The sequence below is a fragment of the Pelophylax lessonae genome (genome assembly GCF_965119305.1).
Source record: "Pelophylax lessonae genome assembly, chromosome: 3".
Lineage (NCBI taxonomy): Eukaryota > Metazoa > Chordata > Amphibia > Anura > Ranidae > Pelophylax > Pelophylax lessonae.
This window is the reverse complement of record NC_138770.1, coordinates 78,811,881-78,832,331: the sequence shown is the minus strand read 5'-3', so window position 1 is coordinate 78,832,331 and position 20,451 is coordinate 78,811,881. Positions and strand designations below refer to the sequence as shown.

Here is a 20,451-nt window from a genome sequence, read left to right as displayed (position 1 = left end):
ACAAGCAGATAGACAGTAAGTCAGTAACTGTTTGGGGTTGGTGATCTGATAGCCAGGCAACCAGCATTTTCAGAAGTAGAGATCAACAATAATGGGCTTCATGTTCCCTAAGAACAGGTTTCCTGTTAAGTAAATCTGCAGAATTATAACATTATACCTATGAACAGTTAGTTCTGATAGACTACTTCCGCCTGGCCTCCTCTGCAGGTATAGCCAGGGCTTGTTTTCAGCTGGAACTTGGTGGAAATCAGTTCCACCACCTCTGGCTCAGGCCCTCTGCTCCTTGCTCACCACTATTTCTTGTAAACACAGAAGTCCAACTTCTGTGTTTACAAGTGACAGCTTGTCTCTCAACGGCTTCCACAGATCTGATCTCCTGAGCCTGAATGCAGGATGGGGACAAGGGAGATGCAGGTGCCTGGGGTGAAATGCAGATCTCGACACCCTCAGTAGATGATCTCCTGAGTCTGAGTGCAGGATGGGGCAAGGAAGATGCAGAATGATGGCGTGCAGTGCAGATCTCGACACCCTCACTAGATGATCTCCTGAGTCTAAATGCAGGATGGGGACAAGGAAGATGCAGGTGGATGGCGTGCAGTGCAGATCTCAACACCCTCACTAGATGATCTCCTGAGTCTTAGTGCAGGATGGGGCAAGGAAGATGCAGGTGGATGGCGTGCAGTGCAGATCTCGACACCCTCACTAGATAATCTCCTGAGTCTTAGTGCAGGATGGGGACAAGGGAGATGCTGGTGGATGGGGTGCAGTGCAGATCTCAACACCCTCACTAGGTGATCTCCTGAGTCTGAGTGCAGGATGGGGACAAGGGAGATGCAGATGCCCAGGGTGCAGTGCAGATCTCAACACCCTCACTAGATGATCTCCTGAGTCTGAGTGCAGGATGGGGACAAGGGAAATGCAGGTGCCCGGGGTGCAGTGCAGATCTCGACACCCTCACTGGATGATCTCCCTGCAAGTGAGAGAGGCAGAGCCACCTATAGTGTGCAGGGAGGTACTGGAGCTGACTGGCTGCCACAGCTTAATACAGCAACACAAGTAAGGCCCTTTCACACACACAGACCGTTGTCCGTATTTCAACCATCCGTTGACGGATGAAAAACAAACATTAATGCATCTCTATGGAAAAACGAATGCAAACAGATGATCAACTATAAAGGGTCCTTTCACACGGGTTTTCCGCCTGGCGGACTCCGTTTTGCTCAGCGGGGATCGATCCGCCGATCCCAGCTGAGCAGGCAAATGACAGGTCCGTCTCTGCTTTGTATGCAGAGACAGACCTGTCAGAGCCCCGCTCTCCTCTATGGGAGATCAGATGAAAATGGACCGCCCATCTGTTTTCATCCGATCCCATCCGATCCCATCCAACAGACGGATGGAAAATAGGATTTCCATCTGTCTGGATTTCACGGACAGGATTGGATCAGCTGGTGTCAGCAGACATGTCACCGATGACATCCGCCGCTCCATAGGGGTGTATGGAAGAGATGGACGTTTCGCACCAGCTTGGGTGCGAAACGCGTTAGCTGCAAGTGTCATCATCTCTACTGTGGTATGATCATCCTTCATGTATTTTTGTATTTTTGTTTTCTTCAATAAAGGAAAACATTTTTGGAGTGCTACCATCCAGTCCATTTTTCCATATGCTTCTGTTGCAACCAGGGCATGCACCTGAATTTCCTCTCTGAGGCTGATCTTTGAACGGAGGCTTTTTGTCCTGGAGCACCACAGTGTCTTGCTTCATAGGGGTGCATGAAGCATCCGATCAGGTCCACCTGAAAAAACTGACAGGCGGTCCTGATCGGAAAGCCCATGTGAAAGGGGCCTTACATCAGTTTACATCTGCATCTGTCAATATCTGTTTTTATTAAACTGATCAAAGCCCTGTTTTTGTTACGTTAAAAAAAACACTCCTAAAAAAAGACAAAGACACACTCCTAAACCTTGTGGACAGCCTTCACAATAGAGTTGAAGCGGTTATAGCTGCAAAGGGTGGGCCAACTCAATATTGAACCCTACGGACTAAGACTGGGATGCCATTAAAGTTCATGTGCGTGTAAAGGCAGACGTCCCAATACTTTTGACAATATAGCATATATAAATGTAAAATATTAGTAGTGTGTGACTGTGGTGGGACATTAGAGTGTAAGCTTCTTTGTTGCAAAGACTGATATATACAGTGCCTTGCGAAAGTATTCGGCCCCCTTGAACTTTTCGACCTTTTGCCACATTTCAGGCTTCAAACATAAAGGTATAAAACTGTAATTTTTTTGTGAAGAATCAACAACAAGTGGGACACAATCATGAAGTGGAACAAAATTTATTGGATATTTTAAACTTTGTTAACAAATAAAAAAACTGAAAAATTGGGCGTGCAAAATTATTCAGCCCCTTTACTTTCAATGCAGCAAACTCTCTCCAGAAGTTCAGTGAGGATCTCTGAATGATCCAATGTTGACCCAAATGACTAATGATGATAAATAGAATCCGCCTGTGTGTAATCAAGTCTCCGTATAAATGCACCTGCACTGTGATAGTCTCAGAGGTCCGTTTAAAGCGCAGAGAGCATCATGAAGAACAAGGAACACACCAGGCAGGTCCGAGATACTGTTGTGGAGAAGTTTAAAGCCTCGTTTGGATACAAAAAGATTTCCCAAGCTTTAAACATCCCAAGGAGCACTGTGCAAGCGATAATATTGAAATGGAAGGAGTATCAGACCACTGCAAATCTACGAAGACCTGGCCGTCCCTCTAAACTTTCAGCTCATACAAGGAGAAGACTGATCAGAGATGCAGTCAAGAGGCCCATGATCACTCTGGATGAACTGCAGAGATCTACAGCTGAGGTTTAATGTTGAAAAATGTAAAGTAATGAACTTGGGTGCCAGAAACCAGAAAGCAATCTACTTACTAGGGGGGGAACCTCTGGGTGAGTCTAGGATGGAAAGGGACCTGGGGATACTGGTAGACAACAGGCTTGGCAGTGGCATGCAATGCCAAGCCGCTGCAAGCAAAGCCAACAGAATACTGGGATGTATAAAAAAGGGGATTCACTCCAGAAATAAAGAGATTATTCTCCCACTCTACAAGACTCTGGTCCGGCCACATCTGGAGTATGCTGTCCAGTTCTGGGCATCGGCCCTCAGGAAGAATGTGCTGGAACTGGAGAGAGTCCAGAGAAGGGCAACAAAAATAATTAGGGGAATGGAGGAGATCAGCTATGAGGAAAGACTACAAGCACTGAACCTCTGGAGAAGAGACGATTGAGGGGGGATATAATATCAATGTACAAATACTGTACTGGTGATGACCCTAGCATAAAGAACAAACTATTCAGAGAAAGGGAATACAATAAGACACATGGCCTCTCACTAAAACTAGAGGAGAAACGGTTTAACCTTAAAATACGTAAGGGGTTCTTTACTGTCAGAGCGGTAAGGATGTGGAATTCTCTTCCACAAGCAGTGGTATCAGCAGGAAGCATCGATAGTTTAAAAAAACTATTCAATGGGCACCTTTTAGACCACAACATACAGGGGTATACAATGTACGGTTAACAGCAAACACACACACACATCATAGGTTGAACTGGATGGACTGATGTCTTTTTTCAACCTCACTAACTATGTAACTATGTGTAATTATAATAATAGTGTGTGACTGTGGAGAATATTAGGGTGTAAGCTCTTCTGATACAAGGACTCGTATGAATGTATCAGTGTTCTCCATACAGCACTGCGGAACTCATCAGAGTTATATACACAGAGTACAAGAAGTGTGTGACTGTGGAGGATATTAGAGTGTAAGCTCCTCTGGTACAAGGACTCCTCTGAATGTCTCAGTGTTCTCTGTACAGCACTGCGGAACACATCAGAGTTATATACATAGAGTACAAGAAGTGTGTGACTGTGGAGGATATTAGAGTGTAAGCTCTTCTGATACAAGGACTCGTATGAATGTATCAGTGTTCTCCATACAGCACTGCGGAACTCATCAGAGCTATATACACGTAGAGCACAAGAAGTGTGTGACTGTGGTGGGCCATTAGAGTGTAAGCTCTTCTGTTGCAGAAATTGATGCTAGGGATGAAGGTGTTAAAGTTCCAGACTTGTATAAAGTACTCGAAATTTCTACTTGAGTAAAAGTACAAGTGCTCGATCAAAAAATTACTTGAGTAGAAGTGGAAGTGCTCGCAGAAAAAGTTACTTAAGTAGAAGTACTAAAGTATTCAACATTTTTTTTACTTAAGTATTGCAAGTAGTTTTTTCAAAAATTTTGCTACTTAAGTACTAAAAGTAAAAAGTACCAGTAGTTTTGAAAAAAATTTCTACTCAAGTACTGAAAGTAGAAGTACAAGTACTGTGTTATGTAGTTATTAAAGAAAGAAGTCAAAAGTATGAACATCATATTGTTTTTATTATTTCAAATGATTTATTCAAATGATTAACCGGTGTTTGTTAGTAGTTTCTTGATGCACTTTAAGCGCTGTAGCACCATTTATTTGTTTGTTTCATATTTTCTTTTTATTGGAAAGATTTGGTATAGCAGCTTTTATTATACACAGCCTTTATTTTCGTATGCGCTGATTTACAAATGACATTATACACATTTTTTTGAGCTTTATGCAAACTGCCATCTACTGTTCTGGCAGTGGTAATTTTTTTAAAAGTAACGAGTAACTATGCAGCACAAAAAAAAAATACTTGAGTAGAAGTATCGAAATCATCGAAAAAATGTAGTGAAGTAAAAGTAGAAGTAGGAGAAAAAAATTCTACTCTAGGAAAGTACAGATACCGCATTTCGGTACTTAAGTACAGTACTTAAGTAGTTCTACTTCGTTACTATACATCTCTGTAAAGTTCTGTAACAAAATAACATTTTATATCAATAATACTTTTCTGGGACACTGACTGAAACTGTCCCCCTTAAAGACTTGCAGAGTAGAATGTAGTAAAACCTTTTCAGTCTCATCATGTTTTTATCAGACATTCTCAGTCCATGAAGGGTTAAATAGTTGGAGAGGTGTAGAAAGTGGAGGAGGAATGTGGTGTGTACATGACCCCGGTGACCTGCCTTCTATTTCTGCATTGCTGTGCAGGGTATGTATGCGGCTCCTTTTCTACTTTTCTACTTTATTGTATATTTCTACATAAACCTCAACTGCTGGAAGAGCTACAAGTTCCAGCAAGTGGCAAGGCATGCTGACACTTATAGTCCTCCAACCACAGCAGGGTCCTAAGTCTAATTGTCCCTGTTTGCTTTGCCATTGGATCCAGGGCTGGCTGAAAGAGAGAGCGTGTTCTAGGTATAGGTTCCTGTCCCTGTACAGAGGAATCAGTTCCTACATTCATGGTCATGTCTCTTTATTAGATAGCATGTCCCTGTATTCATATTTCTGAATATTAATGAATCCTTCTCAATATTAATTTTATTCATTATAAGTACTTATTTAGCGCTGTTAATTTACGCATCGCTTTACATATATATATTGTACATTCACATCAGCCCCTGCCCTCAAGGAGCTTACAATCTAAGATCCCTAAATCACATTCATGTTCCTAAATAATGTACTTGTCTCTATAATAATTAGCAAGCTTTTGGATTAATGAGCCTGTCCCCCTTTAATATCCTTTTCCAACATTAATAAGCACACACCTATATTATGACCATATATCCTGACATTAATGAGCTTGTCCTTATATTACTGAATATATCCCTTTATTAATGAACCTGGCCCTTCATTATATAGCACCCTTTTGTATTAATGAGAATATGCCTACAGTAATGAGCATGCATGTCCCTAAATGAATAAACCTGTCCCCATATTAATTAATAAACATGTCCCTAAATGAATACCCTTATCCCTATATTCAATAATGTGCACGTCCTTATATTAATAGCCCTGTCCCCATATTCATTAAAGAGCATGTCCCTAAAATAATAAACCTGTCCCCATATTAATTAATAAACATGTCCCTAAATGAATACCCTTATCCCTATATTCAATAATGTGCACGTCCTTACATTAATAGCCCTGTCCCCATATTCATTAATAAACATGTCCCTATATTACTAACCCTGTCCCCATATTAATTAATAAGCATGTCCCTAAATGAATAACCTTGTCCCTATATTCAATAATGTGCATGTCCTTATATTAATAGTCCTGTTCCTATATTCATTAAAGAGCATGTCCCTAAAATAATAAACCTGTCCCCGTATTAATTAATAAGCATGTCCCTAAATGAATACCCTTATCCCTATATTCAACAATGTGCATGTCCTTATATTAATAGCCCTGTCCCCATATTCATTAATAAAAATGTGCTTATATTATTAACCCTGTCCCTATACTCATTAAAGAGCATGTCCCTATGTTAATAACCGTGTCCCTATATACAGTTATAAAAATGTCCTTAAATTAATAGCCCTGTTGCCATATTCATTAAAGAGCAAGCCCCAATATAAATAACCCCGTCCTTATATACATTAATCAGCATGTCCCTATATTAATACCCCGTCCCTATATTCATTAATGAACATGTCCCTATATTAATAACCCTGTCCTTAAATTTATTAATGAGCATGTCCCTAAATTAACAAGCCTGTCCCTATATACATTAATGAGCATGTCCCTATATTAATAGCCCTGTCCTCATATTCATTAATGAGCATGTCCCTATATTAATAACCCTGTCCCTAAATGTATTAATGAGCATGTCCCTAAATTAACAAGCCTGTCCCTATATTCATTAATGAGCATGTCCCTATATTAATAGCCCTGTCCTCATATTCATTAATGAGCATGTCCCTATAATAATAACCCTGTCCCTAAATGTATTAATGAGCATGTCCCTAAATTAACAAGCCTGTCCCTATATTCATTAATGAGCATGTCCCTATATTAATAGCCCTGTCCTCATATTCATTAATGAGCATGTCCCTATATTAATAACCCTGTCCCTAAATTTATTAATGAGCATGCCCCTAAATTAACAAGCCTGTCCCTATATTCATTAATGAGCATGTCCCTATGATAATAAGCCCCTCCCTATATTCATTAATGAGCATGTCCCTATATTAATAGCCCTGTCCTCATATTCATTAATAAGCATGTCCCTATATTAACAAGCCTGTCCCTATATTCATTAATGAGCATGTCCCTATATTAATAACCCCGTCCTTATATTAATTAATAAAAATGTCCTTATATTAACCACTTAAGCCCCGGAAGATTTTACCCCCTTCCTGACCAGGGGGTATTTTGCGATTCGGCACTGCGTGACTTTAACGGACAATTGCGCGGTCGTGCGACGCTGTATCTAAACGAATTTGGCGTCCTTTTTTTCCCACAAACAGAGCTTTCTTTTGGTGGTATTTGATCACCTGTGTGATTTTTTGATCATGCGCTATAAACAAAAAAATAGCGTAAATTTTGCAAAAATAACAATATTTTTCACATTTTTTTTATATGAAATTCCCCCCCCCCCCCAAAAAAATGTAAAAATCAAAATTTTTTAACATTTTCAGCCAATTTGTTTTATGCTACATATGTTTGGTAAAAAAAATTGCAAAAAGCGTATTTTGGTTTGCGCAAAAGTTATTGCGTTTACTAACAAAGGGAAAGATTTTTGTCATTTTTGTTGTTGTTTTTTTTTAACGCGTAATGGCGGCGATCTGCGATTTTTTTTTTGCGGTACCGCGACATTGCAGCGGACAGATCGGACCCTTGACTGACATTTTTTACACTTTTGGGGTTACCAGTGACATTTCTACAGTAATCAGTGCTATACATATGCACTGTTACTGTAAAAATACACTGGCAGTGAAGGGGTTAACTTTTTTTTGAAAAGGAGGGGCTATGTGTGTCCCTAGGGGCGTGCTTTCTACTGTGATTGGCTGTGGCTTCAGATGTATGAACAGTGATCAACGGTTCTACATAGTAGAACCGTATGATCATCATTCATACACAGGGGAGAATGACAGGCAGCTTGTTTACACAAGCCGCCTGACTTTCTCCCTCTCCCCCGACGATCGCAGAGTGACCGGCGGACATCGAATCCGCCGGTCACAAGCGCGGGGGGGTCCGTGACCGCGCGGGAGCGCGCCTCCGGCGGCGCGCGCTCGCTTCCTAGACCCTCACAAGCTAGTGACGTAGACCTACGTCGCTTTGCCTGTGAGGGGCTGACTGCCGACGTAGATCTGCGTTAGGCAGTCGGCAAGTGGTTAATAGCCCTTTTGCCATATTCATTAAAGAGCATGTCTCAATATAAATAACCCGTCCGTATATACTTTAATGAGCATGTCCCTATATTGATAACCCCATCCCTATACAGTATCTCACAAAAGTAAGTACACCTCTCACATTTTTGTATATATTTTATTCTATCTTTTCATGTTAGAACACTGAAGAAATGACACTTTGCTACAATGTAAAGTAGTGAGTGAACTGAACGTATCCTTATAGTAGTGAATGGATCCCTACATTGATGAGTATGCCCCAGCAATAATTAGCTCCCCCCTTTATATTAAGAAGCATGTCCATATACAAAGTACTAGTCCTTCCCTCTATGAATGAGCATACATCAGTATTACCAGAGAAAATCACTATTACCAAGCCTGCCACTGCCAATATCCAATATAATAAACCATTTTATACTCCTGTGTGATGGAGCTAGCCTTTATATTGATTAACCAGTAACAATATTAACAAGAAGTTCATCTATATTAAAGAGCATTGCTTACTTACCTGTAAATGTAATAAATAGCCTGGTACTATATTCATTACCCTATCCCTATATTAACAAACCTACCCTTGTATTAAAGTAGTTGTAAAACCTCACATATAACCAGGGATGTGACTGGCCTTAGGTGATACACAGAGATAAAACAAATCCCCCTACATACGTTGTAGCTATTTATCTGCAGTCTTCTCTGTTCAAACACAGAGATAAAACAAATCCTCCTACATACGTTGTAGCTATTTATCTGCAGTCTTCTCTGTTCAAACACAGAGATAAAACAAATCCTCCTACATAAGTTGTACCTATTTATCTGCAGTCTTCTCTGTTCAAAGTCCAGAATTTATAAAACCTGTCTGAGAGTTCAGAAAAACGGGGGGCAGAGAGATGAAGTTACACTCTGCAGTGCTCAGTGAGGAGAGCTCTGAGAACTCATTGGAGGGGAGGGACACACCCCCTTCACACAGAAACACAGCTGAGTCTATCAATCCACTGTATATCCCTCCCCTGTCACCATTTTTCTCTTGGTGTCAGGAAAATTTGCCAGAAGTGATTCATGCTGATAGCAGAGGAAGGAAGCAGCAGACAGAAATGACACTTAAGGCCCGTACACACGTACCGATTGTCGGCCGTAAATATTCGGTCGACGACAGATCGGCCGATTGTAGGCTTGTTAGTATGATGCTTCCGACAGCCGACAGCGCATTTTCGGCCGAACAGAATCTGTCGTGCAGGCATTAAAATTTTTGTTGGCCAACACCAGAACGGCCGATTGTTCTCCAGTCAGTACAGATTTCGGCCGACAGACAGCAGATTTGCAAGACTGGGCATGCTCAGAAAAGAAAAAAGACAAGGAAAGTTAACCATCACATGACATCACTTCTGTAGTCGGCTGTTGTTGGCCGACAAAATTTGTGTGCAGTCTTTTGCAGTTTTCAACAGACAAGACAGCCCTGGACAAAAGACGGCCGATCGTTCGGCCGACGATCAGTACGTGTGTACGGGGCTTTAGGGGTTGATTTACTAAAGGCAAATCCACTGTGCACTACAAGTGCCTTTGGAAGTGCAGTCACTGTAGATCTGAGAGGAAGAACTGAAACGAGGGGAAGCTCTGCTGATTTCTATCATTCAATCATGTGCAAGCAAAAATGCTTGTTTTTAATTTCCTTGCATGCCCCCCTCAGATCTACAGCAACTGCACTTCGAAGTGTACTTACAGTGCATTTGTAGTGCACAGTGGATTTGCCTTTAGTAAATAAACCCCTTAGTACTTCAGATTGAGAGTACACTATATAGAGCGATATGCTTTGTTCATATTTTATGTTTGAAGTTTACTACCACTTTAAGGAGCCTGTGTCTGTATTAGATAGCCTATCCGTATATAAATGAGCCTCTCGTAAAGTCACTTAACCACTTGCCGCCCGCCCGCCGCAGTTTTACTGCAGCAGGCTGGATCGGCTGTACGAAAGGACGTAGGAGTACGTCAGTCGCAGGAGTGGTGCTGGGAGGCGAGTGCGTGCCGTCGGCGGCATGCTCCGCCCCCACTAGGCAACGGTGATGCCAAACCACGGGACCGGCAGCCACGATCACTCCCCGCTGAGAGAGAAGGACGATCTGCTGTTGTAAACACAGCTGACCGTTGTTCTCTCTGAAATTATCACAGAGCGCCTGTGATCCTTCTATATAGGATCACAGGTCTCTATAATCATTTCCCAAGCCACGCCCCCCACAGTTAGAAAACACCCCCTAGGCTCACAATTAACCCTTTGATCGCCCCTGGGTTAACCCCTTCCCTGCCAGTGTCATTATTACATTATTATTCATTGTCATTGTTACAGTAACAGTGCATATTTCTAGCACTGATTGCTGTAGTAATGTCACTGGTCCCCCCAAAAGTGTCAAAAATGTCAGTTAGGGCTCCGATCTATCCGCCGCAATGTCGCAGTCCCGCTAAAAATCGCAGATTGCCGCCATTACTAGTAAAAAAAATAAAAATTACATAAATCTTTCCCCTAGTTTGTAGACGCAAAAATCTTTGCGCAAACCAATCAAAATAGGCTTATTGCGATTTTGTTCTTACCAAAAATATATAGCAGAATACAAATTGGCCTAAAAGAATGAAAATGTTTGATTTTTACATTTTTTTTTTATTGGGAATGTTATATAGCAAAATGTGAAAAATATTGTTCAGAATTGTCGATTTTTTTGCTTATAGCGCAAAAAATAAAAATCGCAGAGGTGATCAAATACCACCAAAAGAAAGCTCTATTTTTTGGGGGGGGGGTGAAGGACATCCATTTTATTTGGGTACAGCATCACATGACTGCGCAATTGTCAATTAAAGTAACGCAGTGTCAAATTGCAAAAAATGGCCTGGTCATAAGGGGGAAAATCCTTCCGATCCAGAAGTGGTTAACCTGTCCCTATAAAAAGAAGCATGCCCCTGATTACTAAGCCTGTTCTTTCATTGATTATCTGACTGGTAAATTAATGAGCATACCCTTGTTTACCAAGCCTTCCCTAATATTAATTAGCTTATCCCTGTATCAGAGAGCAAACCCTTGTTAGGCAAGCCTGTCTCTATGGTAATTAACCTGTCCCCAAAGGACCATTTAGATCTATGTATGTTCATAGTGGGACATTATTCTGTCATATTAGGCAGGTGCGTTTACATGCGTTTTCTGTGTTCATTGCCATGCTTTTGAGGGATGCTGCAGTTACCAGCCGTAGGCCAAGGCTTGTTAATACCTGTTGCTAACGCATCAAAATGCTTCATATGTGCCTCTGAGGCTCCATTCACACCTGAGCGTATCGTTTTCAGGCATTTTTTTGGGCTTTCTTCAGTCGTTTTTTTGTGGGCTTTTTCCAGGCGTTTTTTCTGGCTTTTTTTCCAGGCGTTTTTTCTGCCTTTTTTCAGGTGTTTTTTTGTAGGTGTTTGGAGGCAGGTATTGACATCTAACAAAAACACTCGTAATCTGCCCCAAAAGAAGCTCATGTACTATTTTGAGCTTCAGGCGTTTTGCTTCAGGAGACAAAACGCTCAGATGTGAACAGGGGCCATTGAAATGAATGGGATTTTGCTTGTTGGGCGTTTTGAGACTTCAGAGATGAGCGTTTTACGAGCTAAAATATGCTCAGGTGTAAACAGGGCCAAATCGGAACTGAGGGCGGGCGGGCGGGCGGCGCCGTGGCGACATCCGGGGCTGCGGAACAAGAGGAGGAGGTCGGCGGGACCGGGCGCACGAGGGCGGGGGTTGCCGCACCATCCGAGACCCTCGGGGTGCAGTCGCGGGAGTTGTGGGTAATGCGCTCTCCGCCGCCGCAGAGAAGATCGTAAAAAGCTCTAACAAGCAGGGCCCCCTGATTCCTACTGTATTAAAGTGTATTGTAGTTGTACTGTCTACCCTCAAGTTGTAAAGCGCTGCACAAACTGTTGGCGCTATATAAATCCTATATAATAATAATAATGCACTGCCTTTGACTTCTATTCAATGCATTAAAATATAGAAAAAATCTGACATCGTATTTTTAAAAACGCACTGCACTGAAATGCACAGATGGGAATAGACGCTATATTATTGGGAACTACGACACATGCGATATAGTGCATCGGAACGCCGGGCGTAGGGTGCAATGGTGTTAATGGGCCCCCTAATAAAGGAGCATGCCCTTGCAGAAAATACCCTGCGGCTATATTTCAGATCCTGGCCCGGTATAGGATGTTGCCCCTGTGTGCCTGGGCCAGTCCGTATATTTCTGCAGGCTGTCCGCAGCCTGTTCCTTCTCTTCTCAGGAAGCACATTGTGGTGTTTGCAGACAGAGTTGGCTCAGTTCCAGCATTTGCTTCTGCTGCCCCCCCTCCTTCCCCCCCTTCTCCTTCCCCAGCCAACCACAACCCTCCACCGGCAGCACGTGAACCGCTCTCTTAGACAAAGAAAATTCTCAGTTCTTTCCCCCTTTGGCCCCCAACCTATCCCACCCCCCTTCCCATCTCGCTGCAATATCTGAGAGAGGGGGTGTGAGAAGAGGGGGGAGGAGAAGGGGGTGATGTTGGGGGGGCGTGAGGAGGACACAACACCTGACTGCATCCTCACTGCTGTACAGCACCAGGGTTTATGGGTATGTCCCTTCACCTCTTTCCTGGGATCATTTCCTTCTTTTTGCCATTTGCGGCCATGTTGTGGTGGTGGTGGTGGGGGAGAGCAGAGAAAGTGAGTGAGAGAGAGAGAAAGTGAGAGGGAGCGAGAGAAGGGGAGCGAATGAGGACAGAGAGTGCTGAGTAAGATTGTTTTTTTTTTTTTTTTTCATCCTGTGATTGAAGCAGGAGGATGGCGCTGGCACCCTCCTCTAAGATGCGCGCTGAGGCTTCCTTCTCCCATATCTGTGCCAGGAAAGGGGGATTCCTAGTGACGGCAATGTTGTACCCAGACTCTCGGGAAGCTCACATGGTTAAGAACCTTTTCCTTGTGGGCACGCAGAGGGTTAAAGCATATTATTTGCAGCAGCAGTGCCGTAACTAGGTACCTGCAGGGCTAAAACCGGTACTTTTAAAGTGGCAGTTGCCACTCTGAGCTCCTTGTGAGGGACGTACTTTACTGGCACTGTCAAAAAAACTGTCATCAGGGGGTCCTCACCAAGTTTGATGCCCTCTGGTTCCCTGGTATGACGTTGCCTTTTTCAGTTCCTCTACCAGGGGTACCCAGAGAAGGGTCTTATGGGGGCAGTTTCATACAGGACATCTACGTCATTCACAGGGTAGGGAACATGCTCCTTGTGATGCCATGTCATTGGCATTCGCTGGGTCAAGAACATACAATGGTACCATCACATGCGTTGTGGTGCAATGCATTGCCGAAATGGTGCGGGTCCAGTTCTTGGGCTTCCCTAACACTTAAAGTGCATACTATACAGTGCGGGCATAAGAAATGCAGGATAAAGTGCCCTTAAAGTTGCTGGCTTTGAAAATTGTTGGTCCTAATTCAGGCTGCACAACCTAGTGGGTCACTGACCTGGGTCTGGAGTTCACACGTTATTGCTTGCCTGTTCTAGGTCAGCCTATGAGAAGGTAATACTCACCCAGCTTAAAAATGGCATCTTCCATATTTAGACAGGTTCTCTTCAAAACATGGCTGTACCATGCTAATTACCTCTGGCATTCAAGGGGTGTTCTTTGTGATGGGTGTACCATTCTAGTATTCTAGAGAATGTACAATACTTAGTAGTAAGCCCATAGGGTTGAAGTAAGCCCATAGGGTTGAAGGGTTGAAGACTTGTTCCCCCGTTTTGGGCAATTCCAGCATTTCAGAGATTAGAGAGTTCCTTGTGATGACGGTGTAGCGCTGCTCTACTCTCACAAGGTCCATAGACACTTACAGGTCAATAGTCCATTTCATAGGATGCCAAGGTCTTACTGAGGAACTTTGGTTTTCACAAGATCACGGACGTATTTCTAGTGGAGGCCACTCATGGATTATCAGTTGTTTGGGGCATCAGCCCCTTCTTCTGGGTACCCCTAGTAGAGGAACTGATAAAGGCAATGTCATTCCAGGGGGGCATCAAATGGTTGAAAAACCAGTTTGTTGGTGGTGTGTCGTTAGATGACTGCAGCTTTGACAAGGGTTAAGGTCTCTGGTTCCAAGCCGGCTAAAGATGGTCTCTCTGTGATGGCAGTGCCGCAGCACCCCCGGGTGATAACAGGTTGGATGATTTATACTTATCGGAGGCAATACGGCGCTGGGTGTAGCCTGTACATGTACGTTGTTATATTTGGGGTGTGCTGTGATTTGTGGTGCACAAACCGGGGTTCTCCGCTAAATTCTCCCTCGTATTATTTGCCATTGTTTTTATTTACAGGACACCCTCCAACAACGTCACATTCATTGCGCTTGTTCTGCCTTTTGCCTGTTTGTAAACAGCGTAAAATCCGGTCATGTCTTTATGTATTCTGCTCTCGATGTATATGTTTTTAATCGATAGCCAGCAGACGGATATTGTTATACTGTAGTGGAGTCCTGTCCTCAACTGCTCCGTTGCGATCAGAAAGAAGAGATGAAATATACATATACTGTATGTAGATATGCATTTTTTAGAGCTGCACGATTCTGGATAAAATGAGAATCGCAATTTCTTTGCTTAGAATAAAGATCACGATTCTCGCCGTAAAATCTTCTTTTACATTATACAAAAAAATTGAGCTAACTTTACTGTTTATTTTTTTTTAAAATTCATGAAAGTGTATTTTATCCTTAAAAACTGCGTTTGAAAGACTTCTGCGCAAATACAGTGTGACATAAAAAAAAAATATACTGTGTATATATATATATATATATATATATATATATATATATATATAGTAGGGATCGAAAGTTTGGGCACCCCAGGTAAAAATTTGTATTAATGTGCATAAAGAAGCCAAGGAAAGATGGAAAAATCTCCAAAAGGCATCAAATTACAAATTAGACATTCTTATAATATGTCAACAAAAGTTTGATTTTATTTCCATCATTGACACTTTCAAAATTACAGAAAATAAAAAAATGACGTCTGCAAAAGTTTGTGCACCCTGCAGATTTTATAGCATGCACTGCCCCCTTTGCAAGGCTGAGACCTGCCAGTGTCATGGATTGTTCTCAATCATCGTCTGGGAAGACCAGGTGATGTCAATCTCAAAGGTTTTAAATGCCCAGACTCATCTGACCTTGCCCCAACAATCAGCACCATGGGATCTTCTAAGCAGTTGTCAAAACTGAAACTGAAAATAGTTGATGCTCACAAAGCTGGAGAAGGCTATAAGATAGCAAAGCGTTTTCAGATGTCAGTATTCTCTGTTTCGGAATGTAATTAAGAAATGGCAGTCATCAGGAACAGTGGAAGTTAAAGCAAGATCTGGAAGACCACGAAAAATATCAGACAGAACAGCTCGCAGGATTGTGAGAAAAACAATTCAAAACCCACGTTTGACTGCACGATCCCTCCAGAAAGATCTGGCAGACACTGGAGTTGTGGTACACTATTCCACTATAAAGAGATACTTGTACAAATATGGTCTTCATGGAAGAGTCATCAGAAGAAAACCTCTTCTACGTCCTCACCACAAAAATCAGTGTTTGAACTTTGCAAATGAACTTATAGACAAGCCTGATGCATTTTGGAAACAAGTTCTGTGGACCGATGAGGTTAAAATTGAACTTTTTGGCCGGAATGAGCAAAGGTACATTTGGAGAAGAAGGGGCACAGAATTTAATGAAAAGAACCTCTGTCCAACTGTTAAGCATGGGGGTGGATCAATCATGCTTTGGGGTTGTATTGAAGCCAGTGGCACAGGGAACATCTCACGAGTAGAAGGAAAAATTGATTCAATAAAATTTCAGCAAATTTTGGATGGTAACTTGATGCCATCTGTGAAAAAGCTGAAGTTAAAGAGAGGATGGCTTCTACAAATGGATAATGATCCTAAACACACCTCGAAATCCACGGGGGATTACATAAAGAGGCGTAAACTGAAGGTTTTGCCATGGCCTTCACAATCTCCTGACCTCAACATAATTGAAAATCTATGGATAGACCTTAAAAGAGCAGTGCGTGACAGACAGACCAGAAATCTCAAAGAACTGGAAGACTTTTGTAAGGAAGAATGGGCAAAGATACCTCAAACAAGAATTGAAAGACTCTTGGCTGGCTACAAAAAGCTTTTACAAGCTGTGATACTTGCCTAAGGGGGCAGTACAAGATATTAACTCTGCAGGGTGCCCAAACTTTTGCAGGGTGCCCAAACTTTTGCAGGGTGCCCAAACTTTTGCAGGCGCCATTTTTTTGTTTTCTGTTATTTTGAAAGTGTAAATGATGGAAATAAAATCTAACTTTTGTTGACATATTATAAGAATGTCTAATCTGTAATTTGATGCCTTTTGGAGATTTTTCCATCTTTCTTTTCTTTATGCACATTAATCCAAATTTTTACCTGGGGTGCCCAAACTTTTGATCCCCACTGTATATATATATATATACATATATATATATATATATATATATATATATATATATATATATATATATAATGTTTGGGGGTTCTAAGGAATTTTCTAGCAAAAAATACAGATTTTACCTTGTAAGCAACAAGTATCAGAAAAAGGCTTAGTCCTTTAAAAGGTTAAACTGTCCTCACTTACAGATGGAAGTTCATTCTTTTGATCTACAAGAATGAAATTATACATTGTAAAGCATTGTGTTTATAGTCATCTAGCAGCCTTAACAATGTTGATAAACATTTGCCAGAGAGTCGGTTCACACTATGGCGACACGACTTTGCGGGCGACTAGTGAAGTCGCCGTGCACCGCAACTTCGGCGCGACTTGCACGGACTTCACATAATGGAAGTCAATGCTCCGACTTTGGTCAAAAGTAGTGCAGGAACTATTTTCTAAGTCGGAGCAACTTGAGTCGCTCCTATTAGAACGCTTCCAATTGCACTGAATGGACCGCGACTTGTCAGGCGGCCAAGTCGCCTGACAAGTCGCGGTAGTGTGAACCCGGACAGAGGCTCTTTTTTTGACAGATTTGAGTGAGCAGAAACCAGCTCTGTAAGAAGCCAGGTGTGGAGTATGCTTGGAGACCAGATGTGGAGTATATTGTACTGGGCCAGGTGTGGAGTATATTGTACTGGGCCAGGTGTGGAGTATACTATACAGAGCCAGGTTTGGAGTATACTGTACAGAGCCAGGTGTGGAGTATGCTTTATGAGACCAGATGTGGAGTATATTGTACAGGACCAGATGTGGAGTATATTGTACAGGGCCAGGTGTGGAGTATACTGTACAGGGCCAGGTGTGGAGTAAGAATCGAGGACATGGCGTTTTAAGATCGTGAGAGGGGGGTGAATCGAAATTGTGATTTTTTAACGAATAATCGTGCAGCTCTAGCATTTTTTGTTACGGATTCTAGCTTGTGCTCATCCTAAAGCTGGCTGTGCAACACACTCTGCAGGGCCAGGTGTGAAGTATGCTTTATGAGACCAGATGTGGAGTATACTGTACAGGGTCAGGTGTGCAGCACACTCTACGGGTGTAGAGTATACTGTAAAGGGTCAGGTTTGGAGTATACTGTGCAGGGCCAGGTGTGGAGCATACTGTACAGGGCCAGGTGTCGAGAATACTGTACAGGGCCAGGTGTGCAGCACACTTTACAGGGCCAGGTGTGGAGTATGCTTTGAGATAGATGTGGAGTATATTGTACTGGGCCAGGTGTAGCGTATACTGTAAAGTGTCAGGTGTGGAGTATACTGTGCAGGGCCAGGTATCGAGAATACTGTACAGGGCCAGGTGTGCAGCACACTTTACAGGGCCAGGTGTGGAGTATGCTTTGAGATAGATGTGGAGTATATTGTACTGGGCCAGGTGTAGCGTATACTGTAAAGGGTCAGGTGTGGAGTATACTGTGCAGGGCCAGGTATCGAGAATACTGTATAGGGCCAGGTGTGCAGCACACTTTACAGAGCCAGGTGTGGAGTATGCTTTGAGACCAGATGTGGAGTATATTGTACTGGGCCAGGTGTGGAGTATACTATACAGGGCCAGGTTTGGAGTATACTGTACAGAGCCAGGTGTGGAGTATACCGTACAAGGCCAGGTGTGGAGTATGCTTTATGAGACCAGATGTGGAGTATATTGTACAGGACCAGATGTGGAGTATATTGTACAGGACCAGATGTGGAGTATATTGTACAGGGCCAGGTGTGGAGTATATTGTACAGGGCCAGGTGTGGAGTATACTGTACAGAGCCAGGTGTGGAGTATACCGTACAAGGCCAGGTGTGGAGTATGCTTTGAGACCAGATGTGGAGTATATTGTACAGGACCAGATGTGGAGTATATTGTACAGGGCCAGGTGTGGAGTATACTGTACAGGGCCAGGTGTGGAGTATGCATTATGAGACCAGATGTGGAGTATACTGTACAGGGCCAGGTGTGCAGCACACACTACAGGGGTGGAGCATATTGTACAGGGCCAGGTGTGGAGCATACTCTACAGAGCCAGGTGTGGAGCATACTCTACAGGGCCAGGTGTGCAGCACACTTTACAGGTCCAGGTGTGCAGTATGCTTTGAGACCAGATGTGGAGTATATTGTACTGGGCCAGGTTTGGAGTATACTGTACAGGGCCCGGTTTGGAGTATACTGTACAGAGCCAGGTGTGGAGTATACCGTACAAGGCCAGGTGTGAAGAATACTGTACAGGGCCAGGTGTGGAGTATGCTTTATGAGACCATATGTGGAGTTTACTGTACAGGGTCAGGCGTGGTTTATATCGTACAGAGTCAGTTGTGGAGCATACTTTGAGACCAGAAGTGGAGTATACTGTATGGGGCCAAGTGTGAAGTATACCGTACAGGGTCAGGTGTAGAGCATACTGTCTGAGACCAGGTGTGGAGTATATTGTATGGAGCCAGGTGTGGAGTATAGTGTGCAGGACCAGTTGTAGAGTATAGAGACCAGGGCCAGGTGCGGAATATGTTTTACGGGGCCAGGTGTGGAGCACATTGTACAGCACCAGGTGTAGTGTGTACTGTACAGGGCCAGTTGTTGAATATACTCTGTGGGGCTAGGTGTGGAGTATACTTAATGAGACCAGATGTGGAGTATACTGCATGGGGCCAGGTGTGGAGTACACTATACGAGTACAGCTGTACAGCTGTACAGCCTGGAACCAGGTATGGAGTATACTGTGCAGGGTTAGGTGAGGAGTATACTGTATGGAGCCATGTGTGGAGTATAGTGTGTAGGTCCAGTTTGTAGAGTATAGTGTCTGGGGCAAGGTGTGATTTATGCTGTACAGGGCCAGGTGTGGACTGTGGAGTATACTGTATGAGACCAGGTGTAGAGTATATTGCATGGGGCCAGGTGTGCAGAACACTGTACGAGGACAGCTGTACAGTATAGGACCAGGTAAGGCGTATACTGTATGTAGCCAGATGTGGAGTATAGTGTGCAGGACCAGTTGTAGAGTATAATGTCTGGAGCAAGGTGTGAATTATGCTGTACAGGGCCAGGTGTGGAGCACATTGTACAACACCAGGTGTAGCATATATTGTGCGGGATCAAGAGTAGAATGTACTGTACAGGGCCAGGTGTGGAGTATACTGTATGGGGCTAGGTGTAGAATATACTGTACTGAAACAGATATGGAGTATACTATACGGGGACAGGTGGACAGTATACAGGTGTGGGGAACACTGCATGAAACCAGGTGTAGAGTATAGTGTGTAGGTCCAGGTGTAGATTATAATGTGAGGGGCCAAGTGTAGAGTATATTGTACGAGGCAAGGTGTGGCGCACCTTGTATAGCGTAAAATGTAGAGTGTACTGTGTGGAACTAGGTGTGGGCCACATTGTGTTGGGCAAAATGTGGCGTATACCTACAGGGTCAGGTATACAGTACAGTATGGGGCCAGGTGTAGAATACACTGTGCAAAAATGTGTGTGGAGTATATTATACAGGCACATGTGTACAGTATACTGTGCAGGGCCAGTTGTTAAGTATACTGTGGGGGGCCAGGGGTGGAGCACACTGTGTGGGACCAGGTGTAGAGTATACTGTGCAAGCTTAGTGTAAAGGAACCGCAACCCACACTGTACTTGTGGACTTTCGTCAGTATACGGCTTCTTCCCAGTCGTGAACATAGATATCAGATTTTCCA

The 20,451-nt window shown here is 43.1% G+C and overlaps 1 protein-coding gene across 4 annotated transcripts in view; it reads left to right on the top strand.

Annotated features, from left to right (window-relative positions):
* The window catches only part of DNMT3A (DNA methyltransferase 3 alpha), a 451,028-nt gene that overhangs the window by 300,322 nt on the left and 130,255 nt on the right, over positions 1-20,451 (top strand). The window contains exon 1 of one of the 4 annotated variants that reach the window (XM_082251155.1): positions 12,732-12,878. The exons of the other annotated variants lie outside the window; for them this stretch is intronic. Within the exon in view, the coding sequence (XP_082107281.1) occupies positions 12,807-12,878 (72 nt within the window). The 5' untranslated portion in view covers positions 12,732-12,806. Of the gene's footprint in view, positions 1-12,731; positions 12,879-20,451 lie in introns of those variants that run through there. 4 annotated transcript variants of the gene reach the window in all.